At 48.2% G+C, this 18,466-nt stretch overlaps 1 protein-coding gene across 2 annotated transcripts in view; it reads right to left on the reverse strand.

Annotated features, from left to right (window-relative positions):
- Window positions 1-17,735, reverse strand: part of PARVB (parvin beta) — a 49,549-nt gene extending 31,814 nt beyond the window's left edge. Inside the window, exon 1 of one of the 2 annotated variants that reach the window (XM_062491803.1) lies at window positions 17,488-17,735. In XM_062491803.1, coding sequence (XP_062347787.1) covers window positions 17,488-17,602 — 115 coding nt within the window. In that variant the 5' untranslated portion in view covers window positions 17,603-17,735. Of the gene's footprint in view, window positions 1-5,613; window positions 5,711-17,487 lie in introns of those variants that run through there. The other variant, XM_062491804.1, reaches the window with a different exon arrangement.
- Window positions 17,736-18,466: the final 731 nt, after the last annotated feature.

An 18,466-nucleotide genomic window follows, 5' to 3' on the forward strand; every position in this document is an offset into this window, starting at 1 on the left:
AGACTTATTTAGGAACTACCAGCCTTACCTTCTAGATGTAGCCCACTTCATTATCACAGCACTGCTGTCATTCTGGGAATGCCAAGTGTTCAGTAAGTTCAGGGTATCACTGTTCCCAGTTCTTTGCAAATGCAGAGAAGAGCTGCTAAGTTCCTCTGGGCAGTGAATGCATGGCACAGTGTGTATGTATATGAAAAAAATGATGCATACATTTCAAGCCAGAATACTTCTAAATGCAGAAAAACTAGATTTGTTCCCAAAAGTTCAAATAAGGGGATGCACTTGCTCGTTTAATATAAAAATTACCTCTACTCTTCTTAACAAAAACACCTTGTTTTTGACCAATTTACTAAAATGTAAGAAAACATTAATACAAATTTGTGTATTAAGCCCCCATCCCTCATGATGTGAGGAACCACATGAAATCTTCATGCTTCTCTTCAGACTGTGAGCACTTGTGCCAGATCCCATGGGACCAAAACATCCTCTCCTACCTCTGCCAGCAAAGCAAGGCTCTGCCAGCAGAAAACTTCCCAAAGCTGCCTCCCAGGCAAAGCCCAGCACAGCAGGTCCTTATGAAGAGATTCCTGCCACGAAGGAAGTGCTTCCTACCTCCCTTTCTGCGCCTCCTACACAGCAGTCCGGCCATCCCGGCCCCAGCAGCAAGGACAGGTCACAGACCAAGCCCATGGGGTGTCTGAACACTGACAGAGTGGCAGCAACTGGATAAGGCACTGCCACCTCCAGACTGCCAAACCCCCTCTAATTTGGGCACAGTGACATGGGAGCAGGCACTAGGATCAGCTCCCAGCTGCTGGGGACTGGGGCCAGGAGGGAGGACACAGCACTTGGCTGTGGTCCCAGCCAGGAATCCCTCCCTGTCCCAAGGGAGCCTAGCACCTGCTTTGGCCCACCAGGGGTGCCTAAGGACAGGCACCTCAGGGATGGTGTTTTCTGTGCATGGAGCTTCCCAGGAAAGTCACCTGCACCTGCTGGTGAAGGCACAGCTGGGTTTCAGAGCTTGCCCAAGGCACACATGGGTTCCCAGAGGCAGCATGGAGACAGGCACCTGTGCTCGGGAACACGAACTTTTCCAGGGCATTCCCCACACCTGCAGCAGTCCAGAAGCCTTTCACACTGTGCTGGAACAATGCTGAGGACTTTTTCCCTACTCACCACCCCCAGTATTCACTTATCACTGCTAGGCAAAGAAACAGAAGCAGGAACAGGAAATGGAGCCACGATGCGGGAAAGAAAAGAGAACTCACAAATGAGCAAGTGGAGGCAGCTAATAACCAGGATGGAGCAACGGGTACATTTCTGAGAACCCAACAGGTATTTTAATGCAAATTTACAGCAAAGAATGGCTTTCAGGCCCTGCCTTCACAAACCCAAAGGTACTGTAAAAGATTATGGCTATTAAAAGATTGGCAAGCGCCAGCCTCCTCATCTTTGTACTGGCAGCAGCGCCTTTGCTGTGAGGTTTATACCAGAGATGTCCATGCAAGAGGCATTGATTAGCAGAGCAGAGCTGTGCTTGCACAAGCTATAGTCATGACAGGCCCTGCACAAGGTATTACTGCTCCTTGCCTGCCCTTGTTTTCTTCCCCTTCCCTTTCCCACAGGGAGCAGCTTTCCCTGCAGTGATGGCACAGGTCTTTTGCTCCCTACCCGATGCTGGTATGAAACACCTTTCTCTGAAGCCTGATCATTCCATTTCAAAGGCCAGTCAGAGGAAACCTGCAGCAGGGGAAAGCAGGAAGGAATAGGACATTGAGAACAGGCTGAAGGAGCATGGCTCAGTCCAGGCTGGCTTCCAGCAAAATCCCTGTGTTTTCCCCTAAACGAGAAATTCAAATTCTCATGTAAAAGATCACTTCCCGACTGGTCCCCAGGAAAGCAGCAAAGGTTCCTGGCAGCCCTGCAATACTTTGACACTCTCCTGGCAGTGTCAGCAGTCAACATGATCAAGTCACATTGGAAGGTGTGCTGGCCTTTCAAACAAATTAATAGAATGAGCAGATCACACACACAGATGGAATACAGCACTACATTTGTAAGCCAGGCAGGCTGTCTCAGACATGGCATTACAGGCAAACTGCACACAGCACAAGCAATTAGCTACAGAAAGTTGGAAGTGCCACCAGAGCTGTCAAGGACTTCTCATAAGCTAGGAGCTGGCCTTTCAAGTCAGCAGGAGCACTATAAGATGATGTTCCAGCTTTCTCATTTTTAAAAGAAAGAGTCACCTGATATTAACAGCTTTCTACCTTCACTCTTAATTTTAGTGTAATTTTAAAAGGTACCAGCAGCAGCACAGGCCACTTCAGTCTTTGCCATTCGCAGCCTTGTTATGAAAAAACTGACCACAAGCATCTTACAAACACAGATGGTAAATGCTGCTTAATTTTAGTTCTGGTTATTTCTGACTGCAAGGCTGAATCCCACCCTGCAGAAAGCAGCAGCTGTTGCGACACTGATCCCAGGGTTCCTGTGCTTTCCTTTGCATTCATCCCACCCAGCCAGCTGGCTCAGCAGCACTGCCTGACCACAACTTTTCCAGGACACACTTCCATCTCGTGATTCAATCCTAACTTTGGAAGCTGTCAGGTCCTTGTCTCCACTGCAGATGATCCTTTCAGGTAACTTTGTGCTCCTCTCTGGTGGGAGCAGCACACAGACAGCAAATGTGCAATGCTCAGGTAATTCAAACTGCATGGGAAGCTCCCTTCCTGCCCCCAGATTCTTACTGCTTTCAGAGTTTCCTTCTTCTCACCAGAGACAAAAGTGTGACCAGCTGCACTTTTTCAGACAGCGACTCACCTGCCTGCATTCGTGTCCTTATAGTCCAGATCACCACATACAAAACAGAAAGCCCATCTTCAAGACCATTCTTAGCCCTTTCAGAACAGTGACACAAACCTCATCCACTCACAACTCAGAGGAGAACGTGGATAAGGGCAAGTTCCCCTGGTTAAGCAGCAAACCCTTGCATAAAAGATCAGGTATCAGCTGGAGCTCCTGCTTTCTATGGAGAAGTCAGACCAGTAGGCAACAAGTCCCTGAAGATTCTGCAGTGCCAGCCTCTTAACCTGCTCCTCTGCCCATCACAGACTAACACAGGCAGCCATGTCCACAACTAAATTTCCATCTGACAGCTAAAACTCTTATAAAAAATTGTCTTCAAAACCACAAACTTTCTGGACCCATTTAACAAAAGGTAGCTTTGATAAATCTCGCAAATCCTAAGAAAAACTGATAAACTGAAAGGTTACAGAAGCATGCCCAAACATGCTGCTACACTGCACTCTTTTCTAGAGACAAACCACACACAGCTCAGATCACTGCACATTTACAAAAGGCCCTGAGATCTTTTCATAGAGACTGTGGCCATTAACTGTAACAGAGAATTAATAATCCCAGGCAGATCAAAGGAAAAAACCTGACCAAATCCACATAAAGGCACTGTATTCAAAGGAGAACTGTGGTAATAAAGCAAATTATTTATATGTCTCAACAGGCAAGGCACTTGCAATGTCCAGACTCTGGTATGTAAAGAAATGGAAAGCTGTAAAAGAAAAGGGAAAAGCAAAGCCAAAGACAACTTCTAAAGGGCTGTAATAATGCTTTTGGTTCAGTTGCAAAGATCAGGCCACACTTGCTTAAACACGTGTTAAAATTTACACAGGTAAGTCTGTGACTGTCAGAACAAAGATCGCCCAAATTTCTGCCAAAGGTAAAACATGTATCTAGCATAGTAACAGCATATTCAACACTTGAGCCAGCTGGAAACATTTATAGGAAGTTTGGGCTTTGTTTTGTTTGTGAGAGTGAAATACTGCTTTTGTTATTTTCACAAATAAGAATGTTATTATTTTTCTAGAGAGCTGTTGGGGGGGGGGGGGGGATGTCTGTGGAAAGAGGATTTGCATTTTTTGGTGGTGTTATGTTGCTGCTTCCATCAGGCAGGGATCCATTATTTCAAAGAGGCACTCAGACTTCATCTTGAGCTCTACCTGCCACTCATCCCTTCCTTTTGCAGGCACTACTGGCTCCAGAAGCCACATTATGTCACAGACTGGGGAAACTGTGTGTCTGAAAACTAGCCAGACAAGAAAGGATAAAAAATTACTGAATCAATTTTCACTGTGTAGACACACAAACATTAATGCTGGGAAAAATTAATTAAAAGAACCAACCAAAAAAAAAAATCCCAAACAAACACACAGAAAAATAGCCCAACAACAACAAAAAAACCCTCCACCCCAAGACAGCAAAAATACCAGTGTCGACAGGAATGGTGTTTTAAAGTATTTGTAAAGTTATACTTAAAAAGATAACAGATGGATACCCTCAAGGATACAGAGCAGATAGCTTCTACACTTGCTTTGTCCTGAATAGATAGCTTCAAACACAAAGTTTTTTGACTGGGAAAAGCCAGGCAAGAACTGAAGATTAAGAGAACACTAAAAGCAGCCAGGGAAAGCTACACTCCTTTCCCTGCACACAAGTTCTACTTGAAAATGGGGAAAATGTTCTCTTTCAGCCTCCCCCAGGTGTAATTCCCTTCCAACAGAGGAAGGGTCATTTCTGCCCACAAAGTAATGGTGGAGGTTACATTCTCCCAAGGACATTGCATGAGCACCAGAACAACTTCCAGCAGAAAGGGAGATGTGGAGTCAAATCTGACATATGAGAGCAGAGGGAAAGACAAAGTCTAGTAAGAAAAGGGAAAGACTGAAGGAGATTTTGGGCTTGTGTCCACTACCAGTAGAAAACCATCAAGGCATTTTCAACTTACCACCATCCATTCTCCATGAAATGCTGTGTTCTCCTAGGAAGTCTTGAGTGCTCTCTCAGGCTTTCTCCTACAACCAAAGCTGATGGGCACAAACAGCTAAAGGAACAGCACCTTCATGTCTGGGACTCAGCCCAAGATCCCAAATGAAGCAGGCTGGTTTCCACAAGATGCGAAGCACCAAGGCTCCTTTAGCCAAAAGCTAAACCAGAATTAACTCATTGCTTAAGGTATCCATATTTAATGGGTCCAGTGACAGCAAACCACCAAGGGAGAGACAGCAGAAGCTGTCAGAAGCAGAGCTAACAGCACTGCTCTGGAAGAGAGACACCCAACCCATCCATTCAACTCTTGCCTTCTGCACCTTGAAGAAATCTGGGAGAAAACAGCACTTCAGTTTACAGCCTCCTATAGGCTCTACCTCTGGATCCCATGTGCACATCTAACCCTGCAAACTTTATCAAGCAGAACACCTGGCTTCAAAAAAAGCCACTACTGCAGCTCAGGCTACCACATTTTACAAGTGACCAGCTTTCCATTTCTCCACCAACTTTCTTCCACCTCATGGAAAAAAACATGGTTTTTTTTCAAACCACCACATGGTTTGACACTTCATTTGTAGGTAGGTACTTTGTTATCTGCCAAGACAGTTTCACCTGCCTCAGCTTCCTGCACTCCCCGTATCCTTTGCACAGAGGGATGAAAAAGTCACCACCACCACCACCACCAAAAGTAATCTACTGTGCAAATGTGAGAACATTTTAAGCTGTTTGTTTTCTGGACATGTCAAAAGAAGTACAGAGTAACAGACTCACTTCTGAAGGCACTGATGGCAGGTGAGCAGCAGCAGCAAGGCTCCGTCTTCCACAGCTGACAGGACAGAGCCTGACAGCCAAACTCCAGGAGAACAGAAAGGAGGCTACAGATATGACTTGCACTTCAAAAAAGCAACTATTTTGCTCATGCAACATGATTCTACAGGAAGAACAAGCCAAGATAAATGGTTCTGCAGACCACAAAAAGTGTACATGCCTCATTGCTGCAGTTGCCCAAACGTCACCCAGAGACAAAGAAAACCCTGAAAAACATTTACATGCAGCAACTCTACTTGCAATACACAAATTGAGAGTTTGCCAGTAAATACCAGAGGACCAGTGGAGGGACAGGCCATGTTCCAAACTAGAGCTTGGGTACCCTAAACACTCAACACACAGTTTTCAGTGCACCATATCCCGAGGTTGCTCATGCTCAGCTCTACCTTTCCTGTGTCCTACCTGCACTCAGGCAGTAAAGCAGTGTCTTAAAACTGAGATGAAAGATCTGTGTAAGTAAATGCTACAAAATATAAGGGCATTTTCTCAGTGTTTTCCAGACATGTCATATGGGGGAAATTATTTTATTTGTTGCTTTGAGCACCAGAGGACCTGTCAAGACAAGCACTTCAGTGAAAAGCACTACAGACCTCAGAGTAAAAGCCTGGAACTCAGAGCCCACAGCCAGATAAAAGCCAGACCATGAAGGGAAGGTACAGTGGAGATAGTGGGTGCCATAAAAGCATTTGGATGTTTAACTCTGCTGGGTTGAAGTAAGAAATAGCCCCAGCATTTCCTAACGGAGCTGCTGAAGACTATGTAGGAAGAGGGGAGCCCTTCAATTGACTTTCCAGTCCAGTCTCTCAAGCACAGCTCTCAAGGGATATCAAAATGCAATCATGAAACAAGAGCCAGTCAAAGAATCAAATCAAAACAATTCCAAAGCACAAGGAAACATCACACTTCACAAAGTATCAGAAAGACCTGCTGCTGATTTTACTCATTTACTTAGTCAGCACACCCAAGTTTTTCAGGATTTGCAATTCTAGTTTTCTGTGGTCCCTTTCAAAGCCTTGGCCCTGGTAACACCAGGCCCTGTGAGCTAGAAAGGTGCTGGACATCTTAAAGAATTTCAAGTTACAGGTCAGACCCAAACCAGGGAACAGGACACATCCTGAGACATGAGACAAAGAGCTCACACAACAAAGGTGTGGCCAGGAGGATCTTTTCCCTCCTCCTCTTGTCCCTGTTCTTTCTCTGTCCATGACTGCAATGGATATGGAATCTGTCACACTCCCCAAACAGAATCATCTGCCCAGCTATGCTTCAACATGCTAAACCCCCCTGAAACTACAGTGCCCATCTCCTGTGCATTCAGCACAGGAGTGAAATTCCCCAGCCCATTTTCAAATTGTGTCTGCAGTCTTGGAGAAACCTCTGACCAACCACTGTATCAACAGCAAATAAAGGACTCCACTGAGGATGCCTTCCACCAAGATTCTGGGTCACATGCACCTATACCTAATGCCCTTCAGGGGAAGAAAAGTGCCTCACTAAAAGTTACAATTTCTTTTACCAGATAGAAACGGGGAAACAAGTATATAGTGTTCTCCCTCAACCATACAGCAGAGAGTGGACACTGAGGCCACTCCCTCTCATCTTCTTATTACCATCTGTCTTTCCCTGACAAGGGACCCTCAAAAAACTCAGAACCAGAGTGAAACTCAGAAACTAAGAGAACATAATCTGAGAAGCTTTCCTTGGAAGACCTAAAAAATTCAGGTTGAAGCTATACTCTTGCTGCATTAGGTTAGGTGAGGCATGACTGCTTCTTCCCTTCCACATGCAAAAATATAAACCCAGCCACATTCTGTGTGGTAGACAGCATCAGATCTGCTTTACAGGCAGCACATCTGGTTTGCTCCTGGCACTGCAGGGCCATTTTGCAGCATGACATCCTGGACACAATTAAAATCCAGTTTAGCAATGACAGGACTCCATTACAGAAGCTTATTTAATTGCCTAATTGAATTACCTATCCTTCCAGTTGCAGAGAACGATGAGGGAAGCAGCAGGAAGAGCCAGCAGATCCATACCTGGCTCCAAGTCTGGTGGGGGTCTTGAATTCTGGATTTTTTTGATCATTGATCAGCTTGCATAACAGAAAGCCTGGTGGTGACAGATGGGATACATCTGTCTCAAAGAGGGATGGAGTCTCTTGGGAGACAGCTCTGAAGGGAAAAGGGTCCAGGAAGGCTGGACATTCTTCAGGAAAAGAGTTTATCACCTTGAAAGGAAGGCAAGCAACTCAGGTGGACTACAAGGATGGCATGAGGTTATACAGGGAGAAAATTAAGGGGGTCAAAGCCCAACTAGAACTTAATCTGGTTACTGCTATAAAGGACAATAAAAATGTTTCTACAAATGCATCTGCAACAAAAAGAGTGCTAGGGAAAATCTTCACCTTTTACTGGATGCAACGGGGACACGTAATGAAAAAGGCTGAGGAAAAGACAGAGGTACTTAATGCCTTCTCTGCCTCAGACTCTAACAGTCAGACTGGTTGCTCCCCTTGTACCCAGCCCCTGAGCTGGAAGACAGGGACAGGGAGCAGATCAAACCCTGGAATCAGTTTTGGGCCGCTCATGGCAGAAAAGACATTGAGTGTGTCTGGAGAAGGGAAAGGAGCTGGGGAAGGGGCTGGAGCACCAGGAGGGGCTGAGGGAGCTGGGAAAGGGGCTCAGCCTGGAGAAAAGGAGGCTCAGGGGGGACCTTGTGGCTCTGCACAACTCCCTGACAGGAGGGGACAGCTGGAGGGGGTCAGGCTCTGCGCCCAGAGAATAAATGATGGAACAAAGAGGAAATGGCCTCAAGCTGTGCCGGGAAGGTTCAGGTTGAATATGAGGAAAAATGTCTGCACTGAAAGGGCTGTCAAGTACTGGAACAGGCTCCCCAGGGAAGTGCTGGGGTCATCACTGCTGGAGGTACCTACAAGACTCGTGTATGTGGCACATGGGGACATGATTTAGGGATGGACTTGGCCATGCTGGGGGAACAACTGTACTCAATGATCTTCTCTTGCAGCTCCAGAATTTTAAGTAGAGAAGCAGGATTCCTGTCAGAACAAATTCTGTAGTGTTACCATGCCTAAATTTCCAGTGGAACCAGTTCACTGTAACGGCACTGGGAGCCATACATGGGGAAGAAGGCAAAAAGTAATCCCGAGGTACAGTTTCATAACCCTGCTCTTTTGGGAGAATGTTAAGTGGAAAGTGCAAGTGGTTAACGTTTCCTATAATTTTTGAAGAAAATCCTGTCAATTTTGCAAAGCCTCCAGATCCATCTGCTGGACTAGGCAAGCCAGAGAGTAAACAACACTATTCTATTTTAAAAATGACAGAAGTGTCTACATCTGTTTAATGGCACAAATGCTGGCATCTGCCAAACAGATCTGATGGAACAACACTGCGAATTACACATTCTTCTATTTAAAGACACTAAAAAAGACACGACACCATGCCTCTACACAGACATCTCCTCATCCAGCTCTCAGTCTCCTTCCTTACTCCAAATAAACTGTGTATGCAACCATCCCACAGCTAATTAAAAATTAGCAGTAAGGCCATATGGCAGCTATAATGGAAAATACACTATTTCAAGCACACAATGGAAGAAGTACTAAAGAAGGAACTGGGATTCCAGGAGCCAGAACAGTTTGCTTGTTTTATAACCAACATGCAGCATACATTAAAAAGAGTTTTAATAAAAGTCTGTATCTGATTGCCAGATAGGTCTTGGGGATTATAAAAAAACCTTCTTTGACCTGGACAAACAACCACTGAGAGGCAGAACTGAATTCCCAGTTCACTCACCACCAGAAAAGCCAAAACCAGAATCTCATCCCATGGCCTCCCCTCTCAGCCTGAGGCCTCTGGAGAGAGAGGGGTCTGCAGAGAGTGCAAGGAAACAAATCAGTGTACTGGATTTATAATTAGGAGCCCCATTGTTCCTCCAGGAGGAAGTGACAGATTTAAGGGCTTGGAGCATACAGACTCACTGTTCCCAGTACGTGCTACCAGGTGTGCATGTTGTCTCCACATCTGGTTTTCATAGCAAAACTTCACCGGATTCAAATTACAAAAGGCTGACACCACGTGTTTTACATCATCCTGTTCCAGACACGCAACAGAAGTCACAAATTTCAGGTTGCAGCTTTCTGCTTGGCCATCAGAAGAGTACAAGTTAGGAAATCTACACCTGAGCACAATAAGCTTTACCCTGGAGAGATCACTTGGCCACTGGCCTATCAAGCTGTGCAACAGAAAGGTTTCTGTTCCCACTTCCCATCAGTGCTGTGCCCACTCCCAAAGGCAAACAGGGTTTGCTCACACATAGCTGCTGTTCAGAGCCCCTGCTCACAGCCACTGAGCGGCCTGGTCCTGAGCAGAGCTCCAGCACCCAGGTTCAGGAACTCCTCCTGAAGGCAGCCTGGCAGAACTCCTTGATAAGCAGTGCTGTCCCACTGACCACACTCCATCATTCCCTTCCACCTCCATCCTCCTCACAAAAATTCACACCTCCCTCAGCAGGGCAGGAGTGCTGATGCAGCCTGTGACACCAACCAGAGACAGGTAAGCTACAGCCACCACAGAATCACAGAATATCCTGAGCTGGAAGGAACCCACAAAGCATCGAAGTCTAACTCTGGCCCTGCACAGACACCTCAACAATCCCACCCTGTGCCCAAGAGCATTGTCCAAACGCTCCTGGAGCTCTGGCAGCCTTGGGGCTGTGACCATTCCCTGGGGAGCCTGGGCAGTGCCCACCACCCTCTGGGGGAAGAACCTTTATCCTGTTTGATATCCACCTTAACCCTGCCCTGACACAGCTCCAGCTGTTCCCTGGGTGCTCTCCCTGGTCACACAGAGCAGAGATCAGAGCTGCCCCTCTGCTGCCCCTAAGGAGGAGCTGCAGCCCCCGGTGAGGTCTGCCCTCAGTCTTCTCCAGCTGAGTAGACCCAGAGCCCTCAGCTGCTCCTCATAATCCTTCCCCTCAAGGCCCTGCACCATCTTTGTAGCCTCCTCTGGACACTCATAGCCCTCCACTAGGCAAAGCAAGGGCCAGTGCACGCACAGCATCCAGATCCCAGGGAAAACCTGGCACAGAGGCACATCCCCTGTAAGTGAGAGTCAACAACTCAGCTGGTTGGGCTGTGCCCTGAGAAGAAAAGTTGAGCTTCATCAGTGACAGTGCACATACACAACACATCTCATAGAGCAGGAAGAGGTGTACAAGGGTGGGGATAAGAAACTACCAAGGTCACCATACGGAAGGGCTCAAGGCTGTGCAGAGTAAGGCAGGAGGATCTTGTGAGAGCTGAGCAGAACAGAACCCATGCCATCAGCCTCATCCTGAATCTGGCACAGGTCAGATCATTCTCTGGAGCCACCCCAATGACCTTCCAGTAGCTGGTCTCTCCAACAAAATACCCGGATGCTGTTAGTTCAGAGAACCTGGAGGTGTCCTGAAGTTAGGATTGCTCTAATGAGCAGAGGTCAGCACAAGGAGGAGCCTTTAGGAAACATGGAACACGGTCGACTTCCCTTCCTTCTTCCTTGCTGAACTTCAGGTCACCTGAAACAGCTGAGAGGAGCTGGAGGGCTGAAAAGAGAACAAGACTCCCAGGTTGAGAAGACACACACAGCCCCTCCTGCACTGCAGAAGTGACAAGGATAACAAACCGATGATGGTACAGGTGAGGCAGAAAACTCCTTCTCCTTGTGATACATGTCAGTGTCTCTGTATAGCCATATTCCCCTTTGAGACATCATATCCCAGGAACCCTGACAGAGACAACCTCAGAAATCTTGCAGGCTGAGATTTCTAGCGGTGCCCAAGAGATTTGTGCACTTGACTGGTTGCATTTTAAAGCAGACAGCTATTTGGCATCCAAATCCCACATGGGCAGCTCTAAAGTAGCAGCTCTGCTGGACTTCCACAGCTACAAACCTGAATCTCCTCAGCTGTGACCCTGAAACTTGTGTGCACAAGGTACGCACACTGAAGTTCCTTCCAGCTGAACAGCAAAGCTGTGACTGCTGAAACACCAATTCCTGCAAGCAGCAGACTCGGCCCTGCCCTGGCTTTGCCTAAGACCACATAAGCCTGGATCCCTTAGCAGCAAGTTGTTCTGACATGCTTTTGCAATGAAAAAAGCTTGCCAGCTAATCTCCCAGATCTCCTAACATCAAAGTACAATCCAAAACTCAGAGCAGTGCACTGGTAATCTCCACCAGCTCCGTCTGTTTTCAGATCCACTGGCCTGTAACAGTTCTTGAAGTACACAAAAAGGCATTTAACACTGTTATGCATAATTACACTCTCTTTTCTGGATTGCCCTATTGCCATGTGCAAATCAGTAAGATGCATGTATATCAATAAAGTGATCTAAATATCCCAGCTCTTACAAACACAAGCACATAGTCAGTAGGATTAACGTATTCATGATAATACACTGCAGAAAACAGCCTAACGTCCCTGCCCAGATTAACCAGTGAGCTCCAGAGTCCCTCCTTCACAGAGACTTTCCATGAGTTGTGGTTTTGCAGCTCTCTCCATTCCCACCAAGTCCATGTGCAGCTCTCCAACACCTCAGAGCCTCACAGGGCTCACCCATACACTCCTTGGAAGAGACACAGCCAGATGCCTCCTTCTGAAAGTCTCCAGCTGTCACAATTAATACATTCTTTAGAAGAAATTAAAACAGGTATCATTGAACAACTGCTGTGAAATAAGGGTAGCCTTTAGGGAAAAAAAGGATTGGAATTCCGGTTTTGGAAAACTGGAAGTGTTAATAACACCCTGCTAAGGTTTTATTATGAAGCTTAACAGTGTTCTTACAATGAATCTTAGTTTAAAAATTGCAACTCTGGAAATAAACCTACTTTTAAGTGTCTGTTTTCCTTAAAGGAAGGCAAGGCACTCCTTCAACACTACTGAAGAGCTACAGAGCTATCTTGTGTGTCTTGTTGCATCCTGTCTGGAAGAAAACTTGCAGCTGTAATTCCAAGCTCTCTTGTCTCACCAGGAAACTGTGCCTAAAGCTGCACTGGGTGAACCACCCTAGCCTAAGTGCAGCTACAGGAGGAAAATGTGGGGGTTATGATACAGTCAAAAGCACAATTCTTGTGCATATAAAGTTCATTTCAGTTGAGACATTGAAAAAATATATTCCCAGTACAGCTTTTGCCAGAATAGAACACAGAAGCCAAACCAGCACTGTTCTTTCTACCAAGACTGCAACCAGGCCTGGTCTGGCCTAAGCCCTACAGGAGAAACAGCAATTAGGCTACACAGGTTACAACTGGAAACTTACGTCTGTTTAAATTAGTGGTAGAAAGGATAATAAATCTAATTTGAAATATGAATCTATGTGTGTTTGCACAGACTTCCTATATATTCGCACATATCTGGAACAGTATGGAGCTTCAATATAACTACTACTGTTGCAGAAAGGAACTGCAAATTCCTTTCTTAAAGAGCAAGTAATTCTACTTAACCAGCACTCATCTCATCTTCTCTGGGGGTATTTCAGCAGCAGTAGCACATCACAATGCACAGACACACTTCTCCAGCCAAGCATCCTCCCAGTCTGCAGCAAATGTACTTGTGTAAAGCAGGACAACAGAATTAAGACTCCACACATTTTGTATTTGTCTCTCCATCTGCCTAAAAATTCACTGCCACATCCTGTGAGTACAGAAAGTAAATTAAGAAGGCAGTGAGACACCATCAGGATATCTCACTGTAACACCGAGACACGGATCTCAAGAACAGCACTTCAGCTTCCCTTGATATATACAAAACTTTTCCCTTATTCAGCTCCTGTTGCAATAATTCTGCCCTCTGCAGTGCTATCTTTCATTCCCCTCTCCAGATTTCATCAGGCACAAATAATTGGCAAATAAATTTTCTCACCCCTGTGCCCACCCTCGATCGTGTCACTGGGATGCAGCACCAAGCAATTGATTCTGTTTTATTTCTCTCACTGACCCCCCCATACTGGCTATACACACACATAGATACAATAAAAGAAAGCTTATTTAGCCAAAAACCTGCTGCCCAGGTCTCCCATACAGCATGTTATGAGGAAAAGAAAACCAAGCCTCGCAAGGAGGCTGGGAGTGAAGCTTGCAGCAAACCCCCTCCTTTATTTCAGTATAGCAACATCACTCTGGCAAACAGGAAAGAGCAGATTTTTTTCAGTTTCCATTTGCAGATGAAACACAGCACTGCCTGAAACAGTGTCTTTTACAAAATCTGAAAATAAGCTAAGGACAATAAGCTAAAAACTGTATCCTCTGTGGGCCCTGCCAGCACCCCAACAGTTTTCTAAGGCATTTAAAGCAGATTTTGGAGCTCTTGAACAGGTGGCACATCTTTAAAGACCAAAATCACAGAATTATGGAATGGTCTGGGTTGCAAGGGACCTTCAAGCTCATCTCATTCCATACCCCTGCCATGGGCAGGGACACCTTCCACTGTCCCAGGTTGCTCAGAGCCCCATCCAGCCTGGCCTTGGACACTGCCGGGGATGGGGCAGCCCCAGCTTCTCTGGAAAACCTGTGCTAGGGCCTCTTAACCCTCACAGGGAACAATTTCTTCCTATATCTAATGTAAACCTCAGATATGACAAGACAGAGCCATGGAACAGTAACATGAGACAAACGTAGGTATTTGCAGATTTCCAGATGGCCTAAATGGGGGACAGGGAGAGAAGTAAAAATCAAAGTGGTCGCAGAGCACTGGAACTGGCACATCCCATGTTTCTAAGGATGAGCATCATGACTGATTGTAAGATTTGGACCACACATCTCTCTCCATGCAATCCCATGGGCTTTCCTGCCCTTTCTCTGGCCAAGCCCCTCCCTGTGGGCTCTCCAGTACTAGCATGGTAGGGTGGAGCTCATCTGCTGGTTCTCCTGCTGTGGAGCTCCACTGAAGTGTTCCTGTACTCACTGGTGACCCATTTTGACATAGCCTGCAGGCATTAATAATCAGCAAGACGTTTCTCCCTGGGGCATTTTTACCCAAACTAGGGGTTAAAAATATTCCTGGGAAGGAAGAGGAAGGGAGGAGCCAAACAGACTGTGAGATCACTCAGTCCAGGGTAAAAACGGCTTCTCCATGAGCTTCTCTTTCTCTTGAGTCAAGGCTGCCTAAAAACCCTCTCCAAAAATACACTGCAGCAAGCCATGAAGTAATTAGCCAAAGAAAAAGAAAAAAAATAAAAAAAAATTAGATGGTCATGGTTAGCAACCGCACATCATCGTTATTTATGACCTATGATTTAAGAAATTAAAACCACAAAGGAAAACTTTTTCAGCATTGAGCTGCGTGGCTCAGAAGTGCACAAAGGATTGGTATAAGTGGATTTTGGCTCTCACACAGACCCTGTTGAGGGTCACTGCATGAGCACAGCTGGAACAGCGACAGCTGCAATACAAAGGCAGTAAAAGCAAGCAGAAGGTACAGAGAGCCCTCGGGCTGCAGCTTTTGGTGCTGATAGAGGCAGAGGAGGCAAGGATGATTTCAGACTGTGGCAAATGAGCAGCCAGCATTCTCATTTGTCGTGAAGAGGGCAGGATTTACTTTGGGAAGATTGTTGTGACCTCTGCTGGCCCCCTCAGGCAAACCCAGCAGACAGCTGGAGGGAGGCCAGGAATTCCCAAGGGCTGAGCACATGGGGAAACGCTGACCACATCTGCCCCTACCACCTCCTTCAAGGAACGCCACTCAGATGAAGTAACTTTCCAGTTTACTTCTGCTCCACACTCACATTAAAAAAAAATAAATTAGTTGCTAGCCCTGAAATTTGCTCCTGGGGCTGCCCAAGCCCTACCACAATCCATGTTCCAGTGCAGACCCCCCAGCTCATCACTCATCCCTCGGCCCCCTCCCATTGCACAGGCTGGGACTGCCTCCACTGGAGAGCTGCTCCACAACGGGAAAAAAACATTTCCCTTCACAAGCAAGGGTCTTGGCCGCCTGCAGCACCAGGAATGTCCCACCCAGCAGTGGCATCTCAGACTGGAAGGAATACTCACACGAAAAGCTGCCCCTCATGTTGCAGCTTCCTCCCCATCACAGCAGCAGAATCGGGGCTGGGAGGTTTTGATGTGGTTCCCACTAAGCACCAGGCACAGCGACCAAAAGAGGCCCTTCCATGGCCACGAGGAGCCGTGGCCACACAAGTAGGTAAAACCACAGGCAAACTCAGCAAAACCAGCTCAAAGTGGTCACTTCAAGAACACAGCCTAGTGATGTTGAAATGCCTAAGGGAAGCTGCCAACCTGTTTCAGCTTAGAAGCTACCTTTGACATGCAGTTTTTTGGAGCACTGCCAGAAATGAATTTTTTTCCACCATCTTCCTTCGGAAGCAAATGAGATCATCTCAGGAAGGCACAATTACTTCTGCTGCTCCTCAGTAGAACCACATCAGGGAAATGTGATTAAAAATAGATAATAAAGGAAACACCAGTAAGCCACACCAAAACAGGCAACAGAAGGAAAGGGAAACAATTTCCTTGAACCAGGTTTCAAGGCCTAATATTGTGTTTTTAAATATTAAAAAGCTGTCTTCTGAGTGTTGCTGGTAATTGATAGACTCAACATGGGCAAAATGTGCTCAACAGGCAGCTGAAATGAGGCTGAAACTTGAGTTACATCCCTAGCCTACATACAGCAGACACTAGGACAAAACCAAGGCCAGTTTTCACCAGGCATGAAGCCACAATTGTGTTATGCCATAGAGTGAGGACACAGATTTCCTGCTGGCAGATGCCAGGAGTCTTGGGTACAACACAGAGGCAGCATCTCCACAGAAACCAATGCTGGTGAATCGGGGAAGCCGAAGAGAGCGGCACACACCATCCCCGGAGGACACTTGCACTCAGAGGAAGGGCACACTTCGAGCATTCGGGACTGGGCCAACTTTATCAAGCCCAGCAACGAGACACCTCCCTTTCTACAACAGCAACGCTGCTATCTGCACACAGCCCCTGGCGTGGGCCGGTGGCTCCGGGACGCCTCACAGATGTGCCCACGCCCCAGGTCGGGGCGTGCAGCAGGGGCTGAGCCCCTCAGTGTGGGCGCTGGTCCATTGGGCTCGGGCTGGGGAGCTTCTCCAGGCTCTCTGCAGCAAAGGGAAGGCTCTTGCCTCCCAGCCCAGGTAGCACCAGCAGCGACATCCCACATGGACACACTCGTCCACGCAGCCCGGGGTACGTGTGCCTATGAGGAATCCCTCAGAGCGGGGCGGGTGGGATGGACGGACCTGGTCTCTGGGCACAGCAAAGCCTATGGACGAAGCGGACCTGGAATGAAACACGGGCGGACTTAACCATTCCCTCGTGGCTTCCTCACCTCTCAGACTACAAGAAAACGACAGCCACAGCCTCGTTGGTTACCAGGAATTTATTTAACAGCACAAAATGGGTTCTGGGCTTACCTTCCCGGACATGAGACATGGGTTGATGTCCCGCCCTCCATCACTTCAGTCTCCCCCATCGCTGCCAGCCTTCCCCCACTGCCCTCAGCCTCTCCCCATCCTGCCATCCGTCTCCTGTCGTTCCAGTCTCCCCCATCCCTGCCAGCCGCCCCCACGCCCGTCCCCAGCCGTGCTGTGGCTCTCGGGGGTGGAAGGCGGGCACGGCCCCTCCGCGGGGCCGCCGAACAAAGCGCGGCTCGGGGGCTCCGCCGCTGCTCCCGCGGAGGACCGGGACGGACCAGCACGGACCGGGACGGGACGGCGGAGCTGCCGCAAGTCACGCCGGCCCCGAGCACGTTCCTTCCTTCCCTCCGCGCCGGAGAACTCACCCTCCTTGGCTTTCTTCTTCCTGGCCAGGGTCCCCCCGAGCTTGCCCAGGAACGACTCCTCTTTCTTCATCCTGTGCGGCCGCAGCGTCGGGGACCGGACGGGCGCGGCGGACATCGGCTCTGCCGGGAGAACCGAACCGGCCCGGCCCGATCCCGCCCGGCGGTGCGGGGCCCGCGGAGCCCAGCCAAGCCCGGGAGCGGGGAGTCACTCGCCCGAGCGAGCGGGGCGAGCCCGCGGTGTGCGCTCGCAGCTCCGGGAGCCGCCACAGCGCCCTGCCACGGCCGGGAAGTCTACGGGAGGCGGGGACGGGACGGGACGGGACTCGGACACCCCCGGGGGGCCGGGGGCGGGCACCGAGCCCACCCGAGCATCACCTGCGGCCAGGCGGGCGAGCCCCTCTTCCTGGACCCACGCGGGTGCCAGGAAAAGCGGGTAAAAAGCATCGCGGCAAAACGACACCCCCGATCCCACCACAGCCGGACCAGAGAGTGGTGTTAGGCTTGAAAGCGCTCAGACTTGAAATTACATCCTTTCTCAAGAACAGTTTTTTATATTCCACATTTTGCAATAATTGGACACAACTGGGGGCAAACGCTCAGCATGTGCCATCCATCATGTGCCAACCGCAATTCCTTGCTGGCTTCGCTCAGGTGTGCCTCTTAATTTTGCAGCCATGTGCCCATTCTGTCAGACCAGCCTGTCTTCTCCTCCTGGCATGTTGCCGATCAGGTCTGACACCTCTTTTGTGGGAAGATCGAGGAGAAGGGAGCCGTAGGCTCTGTGTTTGCCAAGCCACCACCTGCCGGGTGTCCCCGCACTGCTGCTGCCATCAGCGCGGCGTGTGCGCACAGAAACGCCCCAAAACAGGCACTTGGCTGTGATCTCACGGGGAGAATTTCTTATTGCTTGTCATTTCACAGCAGCCAGGAACATGATAAGGGGGTTGTGGAATACACGTTAAAAACAGGTCCTGAGGAG

Source organism: Cinclus cinclus, chromosome 4 (genome assembly GCF_963662255.1).
Source record: "Cinclus cinclus chromosome 4, bCinCin1.1, whole genome shotgun sequence".
Taxonomy (NCBI): Eukaryota; Metazoa; Chordata; class Aves; order Passeriformes; family Cinclidae; genus Cinclus; species Cinclus cinclus.